This window comes from Haliotis rufescens, unplaced genomic scaffold, assembly GCF_023055435.1.
Source record: "Haliotis rufescens isolate VD_foot unplaced genomic scaffold, xgHalRufe1.0.p SCAF_3, whole genome shotgun sequence".
Taxonomy (NCBI): domain Eukaryota; kingdom Metazoa; phylum Mollusca; class Gastropoda; order Lepetellida; family Haliotidae; genus Haliotis; species Haliotis rufescens.
In genome coordinates, this window is record NW_025964001.1 from 1,835,492 (window position 1) to 1,857,331 (window position 21,840).

Sequence of the window (21,840 nt, forward strand, 5' to 3'; positions counted from 1 at the left end):
CAGACTCGATTATTTACAGCCGCCGTCATATAGCTGGAATATTGCTGAGTGCGGCGTTAAACAATAAACAAACAATATTTCAACGAAAGCTAAATCCCTAACATCCGAATTATATTACAATGAAAACATTATACTAACCAAATGACAATTTGCGTCGATCAAAGATATGCTCACCCGCGTGAGTAAATATCGCATCAACAAATCAGTATGGAATAAATAAGCAACAAACAATCAAAACGAGCAAAGAAAGCTATATCACATAACATACTTAGAAAATGGCGTTATTTACAGTTTTGACTACACTGCCTGGAGGTAGACTGGCTTCCTTCAAGTTAGTGCTGTATATGATAGATGATTTCAACAATCCACTTGAAAGTATTGACCTCGCCAGCATATACCAGCTGCTTCTGGAGAAGGACCTCAACCTCCTTGTGATGTGCCACGCCGATTGTATCCAGAAACTCCTCTGTCAGGTAGTGCCTGCAAACTGCCGGCTTCAGTTTCAATAACAATTACATCTCTTTCTACATAGAATGAGTTCATTCCTGGGAAATGTTCACGTTTTGCTAACAGTGCACAATTTATAATAGCTTTACGAGAAAATTGTTTGTACTATAATAATGACATCTACTGCAGGATACGCGTGCATATAACCTGTTCCTGCAAACTGTTGCCAATTTCACAATATACTGTGTTGGTTTGTTCATATTACAACAACAGGCATCGACAAAATGTACTACTGCATGTATTGGAAAAGAATACGTTGTCCATGTAAACTGCGTCAAGCTTCAAAGTGAATTACTTTGCTCATTAGATCATTTGTAAGACAAAAGATTGAATCTTTACGCCTGATGCATTCTATTTGAGTATGGAACATATTCAGGAAGTGCATAAATAAACTTTATACTGCATGAGCCGTCATATAGCTGAGTGCGGCGTTAAACCAAAAACCAACAAACTATTCTGCATGCACATTGCTGTTTATTGTCAGGCTCGCTTGCTGGAATCGAACATGACAATGACAAAGGCAACTGGGGTCTCACAATGGCTGATGGTGCCTTCTACCGGAAGTGTCATGGATATTTCAAACAGTGATGAACCATTCAAAACCGATGATGTTGTTTTCCTTGAGTTCATGTCGTGCTCTGGGTTTTATTCACCACTGGTAAGCAACTATGAGACGTATGCTTATCCCATACAATAAAGGAATCATCATTCGTGTTGTGACCCCTCTTCACAACTGCAAAGAAATAATGTTGCTAAATTGTTATTGCTGTGAAATAATCAAAATTATGTGCATGTGTCTGTCGAGCATCACAATACAAACAGATACATACATTTGTGATGTCTTTTAATGATGTGTTAGCTCCTTTCATATTTACAGAACCTGGAGATTATCAAGAAGCATTTGTCAAGCTCAGAAAGGACAGTTATGACAGACCAGGCGGCTGACGAAACAGAATGGATACAGAAGGTATCGGTTTTCAATATCCGAAGCTGAAGAGTGACTCACATGTTGCCTCGTCTAGTATTTGGGCAGGGTGATTAAATCCCAGCTCACGCTCTAACTATCGACCAGGCGTGTCTATTCAAGTTCATTTAAGTCATATAGTTTAAGGTAATACCTTAGAACTTTATAAACGCCATTCGTCAGCTCATAGGATGTGCACAGTCCGTTAGCTAATCAGTCTAAAACGGCATTCGTTAAATAGAACAGTTATACTGTATGACACGAGGGCAAGACCCCATTGGTTAGATACTATAATTATAGCTGGAATATTGCTGAGTGCGGCGTTAAACGGAAAAGAAAAAAGAAAAAAGAAAACATAATTGTATTTCCTGACTACATCGTCAAACCTTATTCAGAAAAAACTACATCTCTCAGTTGATATCATATGTTTGATTTGATTTCATGGACACAAGTTAGACTTTGCTGAAATGGAGGTAGGTGTCGTTTCTGGATCAGCACTAAAAACTGTTCAACAGTGTTGAATCACACTTGGAACATGTATTATTCAGGGGTTGAAGTGGTGACTTTGGCTATTTAGGAATTCAGATATATTTTCCTGTTTCCATGGCAAGAAGTTTGACTTTGACTACCTCTTTTAAACTAAAATAGGTATTCTTCCTTCAAACTTTGCACACATATGACCAGTTTGTCATCTGGTGCCTTTTGCTGTTTAGGGATTGTTAGAATTTATATTTTTTCCGTTTCCCTGGCAACAAGTTTAATTTTTACTGTTCATGTTGGTGTGTACCTGACATAGAAATACAAAGTTCCGAATCCAAATTCCATGGTATTGTTTTGTTAGCTCAAAACCTACTCTTGTATACTGACAGACAGATCAGATAGAAAGTCTTCATCAAGTGGACTTAACAGGCAAATAATTTGTTCTTTCGAATTTGTATGGGCCGGGGGATTTGTCATCTTCTGATAACTCTTGTTACAGCATGTTGGAGGAATGAGAGATGGTCATAATCAAATCACATCCGGGTTAGTCTTCAGCAACCCGTGTTTGTCGCAAGATGGGTTGATCCGGCTAGCCGACTTGGTTGATGCATGTCATCGTATCCCAATTGCGTAGAAATGTACTTACGATTACAGACCGCCGTCATTTGGTAAAACAAACAAACACTGGATTTTCTTGTCCATCGATTACTTGATTATCTGGTTTGTTCACATGCCGCCGTCGCATGTCAGGAGTACTGGTGTCTGGCGTCAGGCAATAAACACTTACTTTGTTATGCAAATTGTGTGAATAGCGGGTGCTTCTGATTTTCAGTGGTCCATTCATATATGTTTCTGAGCCATTTTGCCCTTTACGCCAAATGGAATCTGTTTCGGCAGATAATCAAGACTGGTTATTTTCCTGCATTGAAGTTTTATACCTAACCAATACAGTTTATTATACTATAACGTTGTAAACCACATTAGTCAGCTGATACAGTAGTATAGTCTGACTACTTTGTAAAACCCCATTCGTTCGCTCAAATGGACATCATCTATTTTTCCAGATTGCAACAGTCAGTGAATCACCCGTTCAAGCTAAACTACAAGTTCTCAGTAAAACCCATACTGGAACAGATGTTGAAACCGTGGGCTATATTGGGAGAGATGAAACAGTGGAGCTCAAGCATCAGCTCTATCACGGTGGTGGCAAATATGGATTTCACAACCGAACATTGATTGTCGGGACTCTGGAGGTATGTAAAATTGTGTGTAGACAGTCCACTTGAAGATCACTTTCCGATAATTGCATTCTGTTTGCCAGTATTTCCTCTCTTGATTTATCATCTGTATATCTGTGTGACGCAACAAAGGCTATTTATCAACTTTTATCTGATAATATTTTGGTGACTGATAAATGTGCTCGATTCAAACATGTGTGTGAAAGGCGCATGAAACTTGCATCACGTGGTGCGACTCTCACGGTCATTTCAGAGTTAAAACGTTCTTTGAAATTGTCTTAACATGGTTGTCAAAGCCTCGAACATTAGCGAACCTTTTCAGCGACTGAGCACCTGGTTGTCGTATTACTTCTCTTTGTAGCAGTGAGACGTTTCGTTTCTTTCCATACACTGTTTTACAGTGCCCGTCACATTCTGCGCTTGTGTACGTATGTTGTGGTACTCGGCAATGCAGTCGGTACTTTTAAATGATGTTTATTCAACTGTGAGAACCATTGTCGTCTATGATCAACAATGAACTTCCTGTTTTTAAGTCGAGATTAAAAATTCGTCGCCTTTCTCTGTGTACCATGGCTTAGATTTCCGATTCCCGAAACGATCTTAGTTAAAATTAATCTTAAATTACGTCCAAAGATTAGATATCTTAAGAATACGTGAGGATATATTTTTGAAACTATCTTAAACGTAGCGTTACCGTAAAAAGCTATGATACCTAGCGTATATATAAACCATCAACGAAAGAGAAAACCAGTCACGATTATCCGCCAAGCAAAAGTGTAAAAAAAAGGCGGGGAGGTTTCCATTGATGTCACGGGGATTTCCAAGCCCCAGGCAATTCCACCAAGTCGTGGTAAAACGGAATTCAACATCTCTCGATTGTTGTCATCATGTGACGTTGTGTAACACGCATTTATCTGAATTACTTTCCGCCTTGTCCTCAGTGTTTTCTACCTGTCTACTTTTTGTTCTTATGAGAAAAGGAATGCGTTGTTCGTAAGCAGCGATCATTTGGCGTAAACTTCGGAATTGACAAGGCCGTAGAAAAGATCAGGAACGCGGATAAAACACGAGCTGTTCTGAATGCATTGCGGCGAATAAAAAATGTTAATCACAACTCTATCTTTTCCGGGTTACAGTCATCCCGTTCACACATCAGCTGTACAACATCAACCTCCTCACAAAAAGAGAATCAAATGTATGATGTTTATCAATTTGGCATCTAAACCCCATGCAGGCTGATGTATCGTACATGTAGTTACATTTATTACATCATGATGAAGATTCTAGCCTTTTGTCCATATCTTTGTAGCTTACGTGTGCCTCGTGCGCACGATTAAAACGCAAGAATTTTTATCAACAATAAGTGTAGTGTTGATCGAATATACTTCAAAAGTTGTGAAATTTAGTCGAACAGTTGTCAAACAGTTGTCAAACAGTTTTGTGGATAATCCTTTTTCACTCTGAATCTCTATGCACAGGTAAGAAAATTACACAGATGTAGCAGTCTCACTGGTCTCCTTTATATTATGTTCAGCTGGCTAAAACGGTGAAGCGGAATTTGCTATTGCTATTGTGTCAGATCATTGTTTTACCTGAATCTAAACTAAAATTTTGACTTTGCCAATCTGAGCAGAAGTTCGGAGCCAAATCAGATCAGCAATAATGGTAGCATAATTGGTGCCCATTGGGATGCCTACTTCTTGCCTTATGTCTCAACCCAAAATTTTACACAGATGTTATCAATGAGGACGTCTAGCATTTCACATATTATTTTCTCAGTAAACCTCCAAAGATAGATATGTAACTGTATATATGGTCACCATGTTTTGTAACAAAAGCCTCTTGGATCAAGGGTGGCCCTGTCGTCTAAAGCGGCACCGCGATTCGCTGTGCAGAGTTGCGTCCCTTGGGCACGCCAGAAATCTAGGCTTGTGGGTTCGAATCCCGGTTCACCCCGATTAGGTTTCTTGGTCTGTCAGCACCATACCCATGCTCATGGGTTTCACAGAAGTGGTAAACGTCTGAGACCTGCATCACTTCGGGCTTCCCTAGAACATTAAGCTGACACGCCATGATATAACTGGAATGGAGTTAAAAGCTGCATTAAACCCAACTCACTCACTCTTGGATCCATAAATGAAGTTTGTCCTTAAGTTTGTCATGTGGCATAGTGGTATAGAAAGTTGAAAGTAAAGTCAAATGTGTTTACAAAATGGAACTTGCAAACAAGCACATCCTTTGAGTTTTTGAGAAGCCACATGGTATTAATTTCACCATATTAATTCCGTTGTATGAAACATGTGACAAGAACATATAATAGATGCTTCAATCGTACATGCATAATTACCAAAACATTTGTATACAGGTCCAGCCTGTAAAGAGCATCCACAAATACATTGTCTTTGCCATTGAGATGCTTGATCTCAAGTTTAATCTTTTGCAAAGACAAACTCATACACTGATTTATGTTCTTCTTTGGAAGAAAAGTAATCAGATTGTAATCAGTGAACATTTGAATAAGATAAGTAGCAGGTCCCAAATACAGCTCGAAATTACAAAGACAACGTGAAGGCTGGGGCCATGATCAATTCATATATGTTTTACCACTATTTCACTTTTTACGCCCAATGGAATCCGTTTCAGAGGATAATCGAAAATGGTTATTCTCTGGCGTTGATGTTTAAAATATTGAGAAGTTACAAACAGGGTGCTTGATGTCGTTTGCACTTTCCTGTAACAATATACAGTAGATCTGATATAAAGAACATGGATATAGAGAACAAACGGATACAACGAACTGTGAAAAAATACCCGACCTATCTCCTGTACAAGTCATTGCTGCAATTACGTGTGTTGTGTTTTGTTTTATCCAAGATTGCGGACGTTTCCGAGTGAAAACGTATTTAACGAACAACGGATATACCGAACTGAATTCTCTGGACCCTTGTAGTTCGTTATATCCATGTTCTACTGTACCACCAACAACAACGTCACTTGCCACCTAAATGGTTTTTTTCTAAAATATATGGAACACTTTACAGTTCCCAAATACACCTAAAAATGCTCTAGACACATCATGAAACCTTTCGAATGATCACTTCGGTCCTGTTTTACAACAACCAAAGGGAAGTGACTCTAAATCACCCTCTGAAGCCGATTGGTCACTACAACACTCAATAGTTTACGAGCACCTAACAATCAATACAATTAAACACAAACCCACAACACTCTCTACTCTATACAAAGAATGTCGGATAGTTAAAGTTGTTTTGTTCGTGTTTTAAGCAATATTGAAATTCAAATTCTGCTCAGCTGTCTCTGGTTAATAACAAAATATAAAAAAATTATTTGATATGCCATAACTCATATGATCATCAACATGTTAGAAATATGGTTCATTATGTTTTATAAAAGTTGAAATTCATCACGGGACAAGAAGAACATGAAATAGTCGGCCAAGGTATTTCATCACAATTCTTTTTGTTTTGATACAGTGGGCGCCATATGTCATCAAAAGAGTGGAGAATGGTTCTGTCAGGTTTGATGGATTTTGCATCCAGCTGGTGCAGGAACTGGCGAAACAACTCAATTTCAGGTTTCAGTGTTCATTATATATTTGCGTGTGTGTGTGTGAGTGCGTGCGCGAGCGTGTGTGTCATAACAAAGTGTGATACTGTTTCTGGTTAAACATACCACTCCTACAATTAAAGAAAACGTATTACTATTACCTTTTGAACGGTTGTGACAGGACTAACCTTCTGTTTGTTAGCTACACCCTGGTGGAGCCCAAAGACAGGGAGTGGAGTCGGGTACTGAACGGCAGTTGGACAGGGCTGGTGAAGTTAATTACTGATAAGGTACGTTACAGTCATAATACGCAGTAAGATTAAGGGTCTTTCCAGTATGCGGGAATAAATTGTGTGCTTACCATTGCTCCTAGCACGCGATGTTTATGATAGAGAAACAGTGTGAGATGTTAGGTCCCACGTTAGATGGGGGAAAATGGTTAGGGAGTACTGTAGACTATATCCGCATGTTTAGGCCAATGATATTGGCATAATAACTACAGTTGTTTTGTTTATTTGTTGGTTAACGCCGCAGTTGATTTGCATGAAAAATGATCAATTAATATGTTGAAACGCTTCTAATGATATATGATGGGGAGTTTGTTTCTTAAGCCACGTTTTAAAAATGTTGATACTTCCAGGAAGCTGATATAATTGTGGCACCGATGTCAATGACTAACAGCAGAGTGACAGTCATCGATTTCACAGTGCCATACTTCTACAGCCACTCAGCTCTTATACTCAGCAAACAAGATCCCAAAACCAACAAATGGATGACACTACTCTCCCCGTTCCGCAATGAGGTTCTCATTTGTATCCTCGTCTCCCTCATCTTCTCTTCGGTCTTCCTCTTCCTGAAAGAAGAAGTGACATCAATCATTCAGTTGACGGACGAGAGACCCACGAATAAGTGGATCCGATATGGAGACATACTCTGGTATCATTTTGGAGCTCTTACGGCGAACGGTAAATCAACATTTCTTGAATGATCGTTTACATGCTTATCTAAGAGGTACTTTTCGAAAATTGGTATCGTCTATTATTATTGTACAAAGTAACAGGCCTTTAACCATTCTATTTTACTTAGTGCATAGTGTCTGCAATGGGGACAAGTTTCTCAGAAACAACTGAAGTTACATGAATGCTAAGAGATACTTGTTAAGACTGAGTTCGAAAATTCATCCCGTCAATTCTTTTTGTACAAAGTTACTGGCCTTGATCTATGACATTTTGCTCCGTGCATATTGTGTGCAATTGGGACAACGTTTCTCAGAAACTACTGAAGTTGCAAGAATGAAAGTTTGCATGCTTATCAAGAGATACGTGTCAAGACTGAGTTCGAAAATTGGTCCCTTACGGTCTTGATCCATGTTAATTTACTTGGTGCATAGTATCTGCAATGGGGCGCGGGAGGGGGGGGGGGGGGGGGGGGGTGATACTAATCACGACTCAGTTATTGTTTCCAGAGTATTGTTTGTGTGTATAAATTTCACATTTAATCATTTTTACAGATGACCTAAAGTGCCCCTAGCGCCTATCTCTTATTTAGGAGATGAACATACTGTACATACCTGTACATTTAACCCCGCTAAATTGAATTTGAAACCGAACGCGCAGCGTGAGGTTTCCAATGTTAAATTTAGCATGGTTAAATCTACAGGTAACCTAGCTCTACATTGAAAACACAGTATGTTTATCTCCATTCTACCATGACTCAATAAAACGCGAACTTTTTGGTGTTAGCAAATATACTGAGTGAAGCGGCATTGATTGAGCCCAGTGTTTTGAGGTGGTTATCAATCTGAATTACGGAATCTCCGAACAAAATATGACGCTGTATATACTCAAGCAGTTTGTTTACACCGTCATACTTCACTCGAACATATGACAGGCATTGGAGGCATACAAGTACGGCAACTTGGTAAGATAACATGAGGTGGGCGTCCCTAAAAAAAACAAAGCAAGCAAAGGCTTTCGGTCTACATCGCGTATCAGCATTATGACCTCATAGCACTCATTGTGACGCAAAAGATATGACGTCACAGTCGTATATAGAAAAGCGCCAAAATTCCAAGCTCTCTGTTGTCTTCAAGACGTTAAAACATTCACTTTGTAGATTTTTATCGTGTTTTCTGCACGAAATGTATTGCCACACATCCTTTGAATATTGTAGTAACCGCATCTGTGCATGTTGTAACCTGTAATTGTAGATATAATTATTTAAATTTTCATACCTACAATGACAAAAAAGTACTATTCTATAAATATTAGCTTCCGCAGTGATGCGGCCGTCAAACCTGCTGTTTCACTCAGAGGGGGACTCTATTTCCTAGTTTATATTCACTACTATATGAACAAACAAAATTCTAAAAATGTGTCCCATGGCAGGGGACAGTGATAACGCCGTTTTCCTATATATTTTAATAATAAAGACCCGGAATATGTAGAGGGCGTCATGGAAAATGATAAATACAAAATTCTTTGGAATAGGCCCGTATTCAGTGAAGATGCAAGAAACAGAAACGTCCGACACTCGCAGACGGAATTTTTATTACATGATGTTGAGCGTTCATCACAATGTTCAATACAAAAGTTTATAAGAACAATATTTATTCAGACAAAATCGTTGGTGAAGGATTTGAATTGAAGACGACTTCAAAATACAACCTAAAACTATGTTTACTTTCCAAGGCGTTATAACGAGGCAATTTCAGTCTCGTTATAAGACGACTATCTTTGTGTACATTTGTTTACGTTGAATACGTTGGTGGGTGAGGTTCAGAAAACTAAAATTGAAACTGCAAAATAATACTGAATTGAAGTTATAAATGCATTGAACACTTGATGAATAAATCAATATTAACTTTGTCATTGAAAAAAATGAGTTACCTTACATTTGTGTTGCTTTATACTTTGGAGACTATAACCATGATCCTGACTGATTGTGAGGGGAACATGTGTGTTTTAGATCATGTGACTTAAAATGAAATTGAATCGTTGATCATCAGATTGCGATTAAGATGTATTCCACTTCTGGCATTCTTGTAGAGAGAACAGATACTCCTTTTTTCCATCTTGTCCAGAACACGTTGGCACGATACTGGATTCTGCGCCATTGCCGACGCATGTACATATCGTCTCGTTGAAACTGTCCAGGAGGAGCTACATATACGTTGGACTTCATCTTTAGCAGATGATTTGGTGACAATGGATCAAGGTCTCCTGGATCACTGGAAGGTGTTGTCAGAGGTCTTGAGTTGATTATCTCTTCAACTTCACACATCAAGGTTCTGAATGACTTGTCATCTATTCTATCACCAAACTCACACAGCATTGGAGCCAGAACCTTTCTAACCATCCTTTCCCAGGCCCCTCCCATGTGACTAGCTGATGGTGGGTTGAAGGGCCAGTCTTTGTTGAGCAGATGTGATTTCACTTGGTTTGGGTCCATTTCCATTTGAGGTTCCTTCAGTTCTCGTGTAGCCCAAATGAAGTTGGTCCCATTATCAGACCACATCTCCTGTACATGTCCTCTTCTGACAACAAAACGACGTATAGCATTGAGAAAGGAGTCTGTGTTGAGAGAGTTTCTATGTGGACAGCTCTGCTCACAGGGCAAGTAAACAACACTCCATAACGTTTGATCTGCTTACTGCCCTCCTTGATGATGACAGGGCCAAAGTAATCAACAACAGTGAATGTGAACAGTGGTGCTGGACTTGTTCTACTGGGCGGTAAGTCGGCCATCTTCTGTTCACATGTTGGAGCGGTTAGTCGACGACATGTCACACACTGATGAAGCACATTTCTGAAAGTTGAGTTGGCACTGACCACCCAGAAAGTTTCTCTTAGCACTGACAACAAATTATTTCTACCCGCATGAATGAGTGTTGTCACATGGTTCTTTCTTGATAAGAGTATGTGGTGCTTCCTGCCATCTGGAACTTGAGCCTTGTTGAGTCTGCCTCCAACTCTGAGTACTCCATCAGTATCTATGAATGGATCCAACTTGAAGAGAGAACTGCTCCTTGATACTCGGCCTCGTTTACCAGATGAGTCTTGAAGAGCATTGATTTCACAACTGAAAATCTTTGACTGAACATACTCAACTACAGCTTTTGAAGCATGCTCAAGGCGTTGTACGATGAACGCGTCTTTCGTTTGGCAGTAATTGACAGGTTTCTCTAACCTGCACTTCATCAGTTCTTGAAGAATGTCCATCACACAACTATAGACTGCAACTGCACGTTTCAATCTGCACCAACTTGAATAGTGATTGATCAGACAGTCCATACCACATTCAAAGTTTTGAGCTTGTGTGACACACAAATTTACAGTCTCTTCACTCTGATCATCACAGTCAGTTGGTAGTTGCTGTATTGTCCATTCCGTTTCAGGAGTTCTGAGAAAAACTGGCCCATTGAACAACTTGTCGTCCTGGAGTAGTTTTACTGTAGCTGTTCCCCTTGAGGTGACATCAGCAGGATTGTCATGTGTATCAATATATTTCTACTGGTCAGGAGAAGAAAAGTCATGAATGAGCCGGACCCGGTTGGCATCAAACACCGGTCATCCCTTCTTACTGTTGATGTAGTGGATAACCATTGTGGAGTCCGTGTAGTATGAGACATTGTCTATTTTCACATCAATTTCTTTAAGGAGTTGTTGTCCAATTCTGATTGACACAGTTGCTGCTGTCAGTTCTAGACGAGGGATAGTGACAGTTTTCACAGAAGATAGTCTTGACTTACCCATCAGGAAGGCAACATGGATGTTCTCACTCTTGTCACACAGTCTGAGATATACTTCACATCCATATCCCAGAGTGCCTGCGTCGGAGAACACATGCAGTTGAGCTGATGTGACTTCTCCAAAGATTAATGGCTTTACATACCGTCAACATTTTCAGCAAGTCAAGTCAAGATAACCATTCCTTCCATTAACATGCAATTTCACTAGGTATCTGATCATCCCAATCTAGGCTTTGGTCAGTGTACAGGTTCTGGAGTATCTTCTTTGCAGGCAGAATTACTGGGGACACAATTCCAAGTGGATCTTACAATGAAAATGAAGACAATGTTGACAGGCTTCCTCCGGTCACTGGTTTATCTGGTAACTCCAAAGAAAATCCAAACATATCAGAGTTCACATACCATCTCATGCCCAGAGCTCGTTCTATTGGTAGTTCATCATAGTCAAGGTCTCTGGACTGAAGCTTTGGAGTGATCATCTGTGGGAATCGACTTCAGTAGATATCTGCTGTTAGAGGTGAACTTGGTTAATCTGAATCCACCATCTGCACAGGCTGATACAAGATCTTGCACCAAATTCACAGCTGTGTCTTCATCCTTTGCAGATTTTAAGCAGTCATCTACGGAGAAATACTTATTTTCTGCTTTGGATGCCGTACATTTCAAGGCAAAGCTGGAAATGATTGGGGATGACACGGTGCTGAAGATATGTACAGCCATTCTGTATTCTTTAAAGTCAGTATCAAGATTACCTTCAGGCCACCAAAGGAATCTCAGATGATCGTGTTGTGAAACTTGAACCTTTACTTGATAAAACGTAGCCTCCACATCACTCATGAAAGCTACTGGTTTAGTCCTGAATCTTGTCAGCGCAGCAAAGAGAGTTCGTTAAATCAGGACCATGGAGTAGTCTATCGTTAAGAGAAGATCCTTCATATCTGACAGTGCAGTCGAATACAACACGAATTTTCTCAGGTTTCTTTGGGTGATAAATACCATGGTGTGGAAGACACCATACGTTATCAGCAGAAACAGAGAGTTCATCATCAGGCACAGGATAGGCAAAACCTTTATCTAGGAGATTGTTGATGAACACACTTCTGTCTCTGTGGTAGGTTTCACTTGCCAGCATCTTGTTTCTCTGCCACTTAACTCTGTCGAGTGCTTGTTGTCTGTTGTTTGGAAAGTAGGCATCAGGATTGCGGAACGTTAGTGGCAGCTGATAGTGACCATTGATGAACGCAATGCTTCAGCTATATCCATAAATAGCTTGTCTTCTCTGGAACAGCCACGTTGACCAGGAAGATCACCAATGTCTTGTTCGCTGACGTCCTTCTCCAGGAGTGTGACTGCAGTGTCGGGTGTTAAACATTCTTTTACAGCAGTTGATTCAGTGAAGATCACTCTTTTGCAGCAACGAGAGTTCTGAACCTGATCATATTTCACATGTAGAGGCCCACAGCAAAGGGATCGTTGACACCTGAAGGGATCACTTCTTGTGGTTCCAGTGCTTGAGGACAATTGCTTCCAATTAACAGTCCAACTTCAAGATCGGGACACACTCTTGGAATCTTGTTTGCCATGTCACGAAGATGAAGCCATTTCTTCAAGCATTCTGGGTATCAGGAATTTGATTATGGTTGACAGGGACATCATTTTTCACAAATGTCTTTGGAAGAGGAACAGGATTAGCACAATCAATGTTCATAACCACAAGACCAGTCACCACTGAGGTTGGCACAATGTCAATACCATGCATCGTGCAAAGCTTTAAAGTTGTCTGTGTTAATGGAGCACCAAGCTGACACTGACAATCTTCAGGCATGAAACACCCTGAGCTCCCATTAATCAGGAGAGCATATGTCTTTATGTTCACAACACTGTCTTCAAGATGCACTGTAACTGGAAGAATTGACTGGGGAACCGTTTCCATGGAATTTGATGTTGCTGCACTACTTGACGTGGTTACGCCATCGCTTGACCTTGATACTTGTTTTTACTTGAGTGTCTGCAGTGTTGAATTCATGGTGAAGTTGTCATCATGAAGTGAAGGTGGATGATGCTTTTGCATTTCAGACGTATCCAGGCCAACGAACCTGATCTTTTCCTTTTTTTATAAATCCAATGAAATCATTTATATTATTGAATTTTCTCTCCCTTTGACACCAGTGTGATTGACAAGATTCATGAAAAACATGGCAAATATGCGGACCTCGCTTTCCAAATGTCACGCTTGCAACCCAAGTACCAAGTTGTCCGACTCCCCATTGTTCTCGGTGCCTTAGGTTTGGTACCTCCCAATATGTTGACTGACATTGGGAGAGTACCAGGGTTTGCAACCACGAATACAGCCTGGGAGAAGTCCAATTCGCTGTCTGGGCTGCGTGTAGAGGGGGCAAGGACCCTGAGCTGATGATGAGCCTAACCAGCCTGACTGTGCCAGGATCACCCAAACCCTCTTCACAAATATTAATCACCACCAAGCGGTGTTACTTTTAGCATGCAAACAAGAACAAAAAATGAGATGCATCCCATAATGGTCTGTTTGTGCCTAAGCCGTCAAAAGTAAGGAGATATCCACGCTACGAATGTCCCAGAATGTCCTGGGATGTTCTAAACCCATTTCAGACATTGTCCATATACTAGTAATCAAATCCATACATTGTTTGCTTGTACCAACGCCATCAAACGTAAACAACTGCTTTCGAGACATCACAACATGTGTTCCAGTGTGTTCTTAACCAATGTTTGACTTCGACCATGTTCGAATCCTCAAATGGTTTACTTGTACCAACGCCGTCCAATGTAGGCATCACTTGCGGGGCATCGTCGCTACGACATTTGCATGTGCCTGGGTGTCCAATCCTGTTCTAAACCCATTTCTGAACTTGAATCCTCATGTTAGATTAATATCATGAGCATCGATCCATGCAATCGGGATTGATGACATGCAGTAAGCAAGTCAGTGAGCCTGACCAACTGATCCCGTTTGTCACCTCTAACAACAAGCATAGTCGCCTTTTATGGCAAGTATGTGTTGCTGAAGACCATTTCTAACCCTCATCTTCAAGGGTAGCTGACAGTAAAAGGGAGATAATCCTAGATGTAATGAGCGCTTCATTCAGTATCATATACTCAAATGGACTTTTTTCCCCTAAACTCAAATATTACCACTAAGCAGTGTTACTTTTAGCATGCAACCAAGAACTGAAAATGAGGTACATATGGCACACTAACTTCATGTAAAACCTTCAACAGTTTCTGTGGAGAACCTTACAAGATGATCAAAATCTAAAATGGCCGCAACTTAAAAAAATATATAAAATCAGCTATTACAGTTTGTTGTGTTGTGTATGGAGACAGTTCTCTGAAGAAGTAGAAGAATTTCATGCAATGGATTCAGAGGAGATATGATTTGAAGACAGGTATCCCCAAAAATACTGTGAAAACCTTGAATCCAATATGGCTGCCAAACCACGTGAACAATGCCAAAGTCAAAGAACAAAACATGTCAAGCAACTAAAGCAGCGGACACATGCAAGGTTTGAAAGTAATCGGACAAGCGGTTACGGAGCAATAGGGCGAAATACATCTTTAAAAAATACTTGTTTTTCAGTTACCTGCGCTTGGCCATTGGGCCTACGGCCTTGGGATCTACATACACATACAAAATTTGAACAAAATCGAGCCCTTGGATATTTTGATAGCTCTGGTACAAAAATCAGCGGAATAATAAATAATAATAGATCAAACGATTACAATAGGACTCTTGCCTTTTAGGCAGGGAGCTCTAATGAGACTGTCCAACACATTGTCAGTGGATGCCCCGCTTTGGCACAAACACAGTATCTTATGCGACATGATGGAATAGCTCGATCCTTTTATTACCATATTTGCAATGCTTGTGGTTTTGAAACAGAGGTCCATCCATGGTACGACCCGGAATATGCCACAATCCCCTTATCCATCTTTGCTTCGTTTATTTATTTTAATCGACATTCTTATAGCAACAGACACTAGCACAAACAAATACTAGTATCTATCGGTGTTCTATAAACCTTCTATTTCCAGGGGGAGCATATCTTCCCAACACAGTGTCCGGACGAACAATGCTCAGCTGCTGGTGGATGTTCACGGTGATAATGGCGGCTGCCTACAGTGGTAACCTCACAGCATTCCTCACCGACGAACGACAGAAACCTCCCTTCTCCAACCTGGCTGAGATGGTGCAGCAGGACACATACCGATGGGGCTTTGTAGGAGGATCAGCTCTCATCGCTCTCTTTCAGGTCAGTAAGTACATCGGTGAGTTTGGTTTTAGTCACAGGTGTATATTCATATATGCTGCATAACATACACTGCACAACCTGACAAGGGTGGTGCTGCAGGACACATGCAAGTGGGGGTTTGTGGGAGGATCATCACTGGTCACTCTCTATCAGGTCAGTATGTGCATAACATATGCGCATTAGATTTAGCATAAATTCTGACATGACACTGAAGATTGCTTGATTCTGATTTGTTAAAAGTTGTTTCCTTTTCCTACTTATACCTTTGTAAATTGAGCCTTTTAACAAAGACCGTGCATATGGAAACCTCCATCTAGTTACAACCTACGCATCAATGCATATAACACTGGCTGTTGATAACCCAGTAGAATATTGTACACATTTAATACCATAACAACCTATGAAACCTGGTGAACACACACAATGAAGTATACACACACTACCCACTGTGCCACATAATCACCAGTCATAAAATGAGCAGTCTCTCTGGTGTTGTCATCTGCGAGTTTCCATTTGCAATGGTTTTAGCAATAGGCTCATTTCCACCATCAGGTTGATGTTTTGTGTTTTCCCCATCTATATTTAGTGACGTGAGCATTCACCAAGTGTATGGAGTTCAGCGCAATAAAATGAACTTGTAAGAGGCGACAAACGGGAACGGGTTGTCAGAATCGCTGACTTGGTTGACGCGTATCATCATATCCTGCGTAGATCGATACTTATAAAGTCAATCCTTGGGTTGACAGACGGCCGTCATATAACTCAAATATTGCTGAGTGCAGCGTTAAACAACAGACACTCAAAACAAACATAAAAAATGTGCTTATTATTATTATTTTACAAGTCTTTGAAAAGCATTTAGAAGTGATACACACGAGGAAGAGAATTTATGGATGTCAACTTCTTTACTATGAGGAACACAACGTTTCGGAGTATATGCTTACTCCTTCATCAGGTGAATGATGAAGAAGCCAGAGAAAAAGGGGGAAACTTATCACAGAAAGCCAAGAGATAATTGGCGCTAACAGGTGATTAGCAATAGACAATAGAAGCCAATACTTTACAGCTTTACAGTAATTAGAGCCAATTGTTATGGACAACTGGAAGCCAGGACGATTTTATTACTGATTGGTAATTGGCAATGGAACAATGGGCAAGCGGGAGGGCGGGGTTAATTAGCACTGATAGGTAAAAGAGTAGAAATAGCAAAGGATCAAATGGAAGCTAGAGCTTCCCTGGTCATGGTTCATGGCTGGCTGGAGTAAATGGCTTCTTGTAGTTTTCTGAGGGTTTCGCCGATGTACTGGTGGCCACAGTTGCAGGGGATCTGGTATATACATCATCGGGGTTTGACACTTTGTTGTCTCTCTGCCATTGGCTTGGAGATGGGTCTAGATGGACATCCATAAATTCTCTCCCCTTGTTATTTTACAGACTAAATAAAATAAGTAAATGCAGCAAAGAGGGTCTGCGTGATCCTAACACAGTCAGGCTGTTTATGGTCATCAGCAGCCCAGACAGCGAATGGGACTTCTCCCAAGAAGCACTGCCTAGCCGAAAAAATCAAGAACTTTTAAGAGAACACTATATCCTTCTGAATTACCCCGATTTTCGCAAGGGCTGTATTCCTGGCAAAAAAGCTGGGAACTCTCCCAATGTCAGTCAACAGATTGGGAGGGACCAAACCTAATGCACCAAGAACAATGGGGGGTCTGACAACGTTGTACTTGGGATGTAAGCATGACATTTCGAAAGTGAGGTCCTCATATTTGCCAAATCTTCCCTGAATCTCGTCAGTCATATTAATGACAAAAGGGACATGTATCATTGGATTTATCAAAAAGGTCAAAATCAGGTCTGTTGGCACTGAAAGGTCTGGGGCTACATAGGCCCCCATTTTAAAGAATTTTATATACTGAACAACAAAAGTTCCTGTGACATTGAATAAGATTTAATGCAAAGTTATGTTTTTTACCAAATCTGAAACAATTTCGGTTTGCAACAGATAAAAGACTCCTGTTAGTGTTAAATTTGCCATACTGACTTCAGAAAATGCGTGATTTCATAAAAAAAACATGAATATGCCCAAATGTCAATTTACAAATCAATAGCGGGTGTGTCCACCTCTGGTTTCGATGCAAGCAACACATCTTTGTTTTATGGAATGGACCAGGCGTCGCACAAAGTCCTCTGGGATATCTGTCCATATCTGCTGGAGCATGTTTCGAAATTCCTGGAGTGTCTGTGGAACACGTGGTTGACGTCGAAGGCGCCGATCCATCTCATCCCACATGTGCTCGATTGGTGAGAGATAGGGGAGCGAGCCGACCAGGGGATGACATTCATTCATTGTTTTGTTGAAGAGAATCCTGGACAAGTCGAGCAACATGAGGCCGGGCGTTGTCATATTGAATGGTAATGCCTGGGCCATGACGACGCAAAAACGGTAGAACAACAGGGCCGATGATCTCGTCGCGGTAGCGCTGTCCATTGAGATTTCCCTCTACCACTATCAAACGGTCCTCTGCCTTGCTGTAATCCCACCCCATACCATAACGCTGCCGCCCCCGAACCGATCTTCTTCCATGAGACAATGATTGACGTAACATTCACCTCGACGTCGGTACACTCGAATCTGTCCATCGCTGTAGCTGAGGTGAATACGAGACTCGTCAATGAATAGAACTTGTCTCTACTGCATAGCCGTCCAGCGTAGACGCTGTCTGCACCACTGTAGACGTGCCTGACGGTGGTTTCATGTCAAAATGGGACGTCTGGTGGGTCTTTCGGCGACAATCCCTGCACATATCTGAGGCGGCGACGTACAGTTTATGAAGATATTCGTCAAAGGCCAGGGATGCTTCTTGCAGTCACTGTTGCTGGCTTGAATCGATTTCGTAGGTGTGCTGTTCGAATCAAGTTGTCTTGTTGATTATTGGTTACGCATGGCCTGCCACTCTGAGGATGGTCTCTGACTGCATTCGTCTGTTGCCAACGTTGCCATAAACACCAGATGGTGTTTCTGAGGACATTAAATTGTCTTGCACCATCACGTTGACTCGATCCTGCTTCAGGCATACCAATGGCTCGCAGACGCTCATTTTCGGACAGGTATGGCATTTCGTATTGTTGAATAATTGCATAATTTTGTTGTTTTTCTGAGTGGTTGTTGTCAGCACGATGCTAAACAATGCATATGGAATCCCGTTAACGCACATGTTTTTATACCCATTCTTGGGTAGTGAAATGCATGGGGCTTGCATGAAAGTCAACTTTTGCAAGGAATGCATGCTTTTCTGTAGCGGTTGCGATTTGTGACTTGATCTCATACATGTACTACAAAATTGAAAACCAAACTTTACTTGTTTGATAAATACACTAAAATATTGGTGTCACAGGAACTTTTGTTGTTGAGTATATTTATCATTTCCCATTACGCCCCATATTCCACTGGTCACAACGATTAGGTTTCGAGGTTTGTCAACACCATACACGTGCTCGTGTGTTTCACCAAAGTGGTAAACGTCTAATACCTGCCTCACTTCGGGCTTTCCTGCCACATTAAGCTGACACTCCATGATATAACTGGAATACTGTTCAAAGCGGAGTTGAACACAACTCACTCACTTACTCTACGTATTCCATGTTGTACCATGGATGGTAAAATCTGTGTTAAACCATAAGCAGCATAGTGAAGACAGTAATACAAATATCGAGCCATGCCCCTATTTCGCTTCAGTTACTGTGTTTACGCCAAGTGGGAAGTGACTGTTCCTGAGCAGCAAGCAGATGTCCTTCTGTTTCACTTCTCAGGCTACCTACAATTGCTGGCGATCTATAGCCGAAATCGGTCGATCTGTTAAAGATTCTTGAAACGTTGTATTATCAATTTTCTTATAATGATATATACAGAACCTATGGCCTGTTTTCAGGAATCCAACATATCCGTCTATCAGAAGCTGTGGCATCGTGTGGAGGAAAGCATGGCCAACGACCCTGATTGGTTGAGTCAGGATGGCGAAGAACACATGCGCCGAGTGATCGAGAGCAAATACGTCTACATTTCAGACACTACTACTTTGGAGAGCTGGGACGACCAACGGCGATGTAATTTACAAATGTTAGATGACAACTTCCTTTTCAGCAAATATGCAGTTGGCCTATCCAAAAACAGTACATACACACAGCTCTTTTCCAAACAGTGAGTACTGGATGTTTTGATTCATATATTTAGGTGTGGGTGAGTGGGTGGTAGATATTTTGCATTAACATTGTCATGACTCGGAATTTATTAAATGTATATTAAGATAAATCTTAGTCATAACGGGGTTCGAAATACTTCAACTACTCAACAAGTGTCCCACTTGAATACTACCTGTGGCCTGCACTCCCATATACATTTAAACCTCTTATTTGCTGAATACAGTCAATAATGTAAGGCCTCCACACATAAATCACATTGTATATATCTTTGCATCATATACTAGTATGTCCCAAATATATGTACATATTTGGAACATCATTACGTTATTTTGTAATTATGATTCCCATCTATTTAAATAAAGAAAAGCTTATTCAAATGTGCATTAAATTCCCGTTTGCGGATATCAGAAAGAAAAACAGTTTGATGGCATAATTACATAATAACAAAAGCGACAAAACCCTTACAATATTCACAAGACACATCTGCCAAAAGCAGAGTCGACTGCACACCTTTAACCAAATCACGACAATGCGTCCATGAAAAGGTAAGCCCCATCGGTGACACACTGCAGCTCCCACAACCAGAAGAAACATGGGAACACATGGCACAGGTTGAAATTGGGAAACGCATTGGACATAACGACTTGGAAATGTCATCCTTTGTACAATCCTTTTGAAAGCTTCACTGAGGCCTTAAATGTTGTCACACAGCTTTTAAGCAAGAGTGTATGACGATCTTTGAAATCTTTGCAGAAAGAGCATGCACGATTGTAACTAAACAAATAGACACCAAAGGCTGGAGTTATTCGAATATTGCGCGACACAAAGGGAAATGTGACCATAGGAAAGTTGAAGTCAATATATTTTCATATAGACTTGTTAAGAGTGTTTTGTCAATCTGGATCTTTATGCACAGATCTAAATATGAAACCGCGGTCTCACTGGTCTCCTTTATTTCTACTTCAGGTGGGTAAATCAATTGAAGGGAATTGGTTTTTTGACGAGTATTGAATGATATTAGATCATCTCTATACCTGAAGCCTAAGTTACAGTTCTTGTCAAATTACCTAGTTTTGACTTTGCCAAACCATGCAGCTATTCCGATTCATGCGCATAAAGAAACAGATAAGATAGATCTAGTATTCTGTTGCCCGTGTGGCGAGGAGGATAAGGTTGTATCCTTTCTGTTCACTTTGCAGAATACTGAAAATGTATGAAAGCGGCTTACTGAATGTGTGGTGGAATCAGTGGCAACCCAACCATCAGTGTGAAAGCAGAAAATCCAAAAGGGTCGACATGTTAGCCTTGCAGAGTGCTTTCTATGGTGCAGGGGTGGGTGTGGCTTTTGCACTCGCTGTCCTTGTGTGTGAAATTATCAATAAACGAAGATGTAAACAAAGACGGGGAAGACACTCTGAGACTGTTGGAGAAGAGTCTGTGTGATGGATATAACATGTGGCCCCAGGAGGACATACTGGCGACTTAGCCTATGTAAGCTAATCTTGATCATATCGGTAGAAATTCAAAGGTTTCAAGTATTAAATAGTTACAGTGCCCTGGTTGTTTGTGTTTTGTATGACTAAATCATTCAGATGGTCATGTAAGACGTTTAAAAAAAGAGTTTTGTTCTGTGATTAAAATGTACTACATATCTCTATTCTATCCTGAAAAATACTTTAGGTATATAGACATGTGAAGGTCCGGGGTCTTCAGGAACCCACGCTTGCCGTAAAAGGCGACTAACATGATCGGGTGGTCAAGTTCGCTGACTTGGTTGATAAATACCGTATCCCAATTGCGTTGATCGATGCTCATGGTGTCAATCACTGGACAGTCTGCTCC

The 21,840-nt window shown here is 40.7% G+C and overlaps 1 protein-coding gene across 1 annotated transcript; it reads left to right on the forward strand.

Annotated features, from left to right (window-relative positions):
• Window positions 1-990: 990 nt before the first annotated feature.
• LOC124148446 (glutamate receptor ionotropic, kainate 3-like) lies at window positions 991-21,489 on the forward strand. The gene is made up of 9 exons (XM_046519541.2): window positions 991-1,165; window positions 1,385-1,474; window positions 3,016-3,204; window positions 6,684-6,784; window positions 6,959-7,046; window positions 7,397-7,721; window positions 15,578-15,795; window positions 19,728-19,996; window positions 21,198-21,489. Exons 1-9 carry the CDS (start codon window positions 1,013-1,015, stop codon window positions 21,439-21,441), a joined length of 1,677 nt encoding a protein of 558 aa, XP_046375497.2. The 5' UTR covers window positions 991-1,012; the 3' UTR covers window positions 21,442-21,489.
• The last annotated feature ends 351 nt before the right edge of the window (window positions 21,490-21,840 follow it).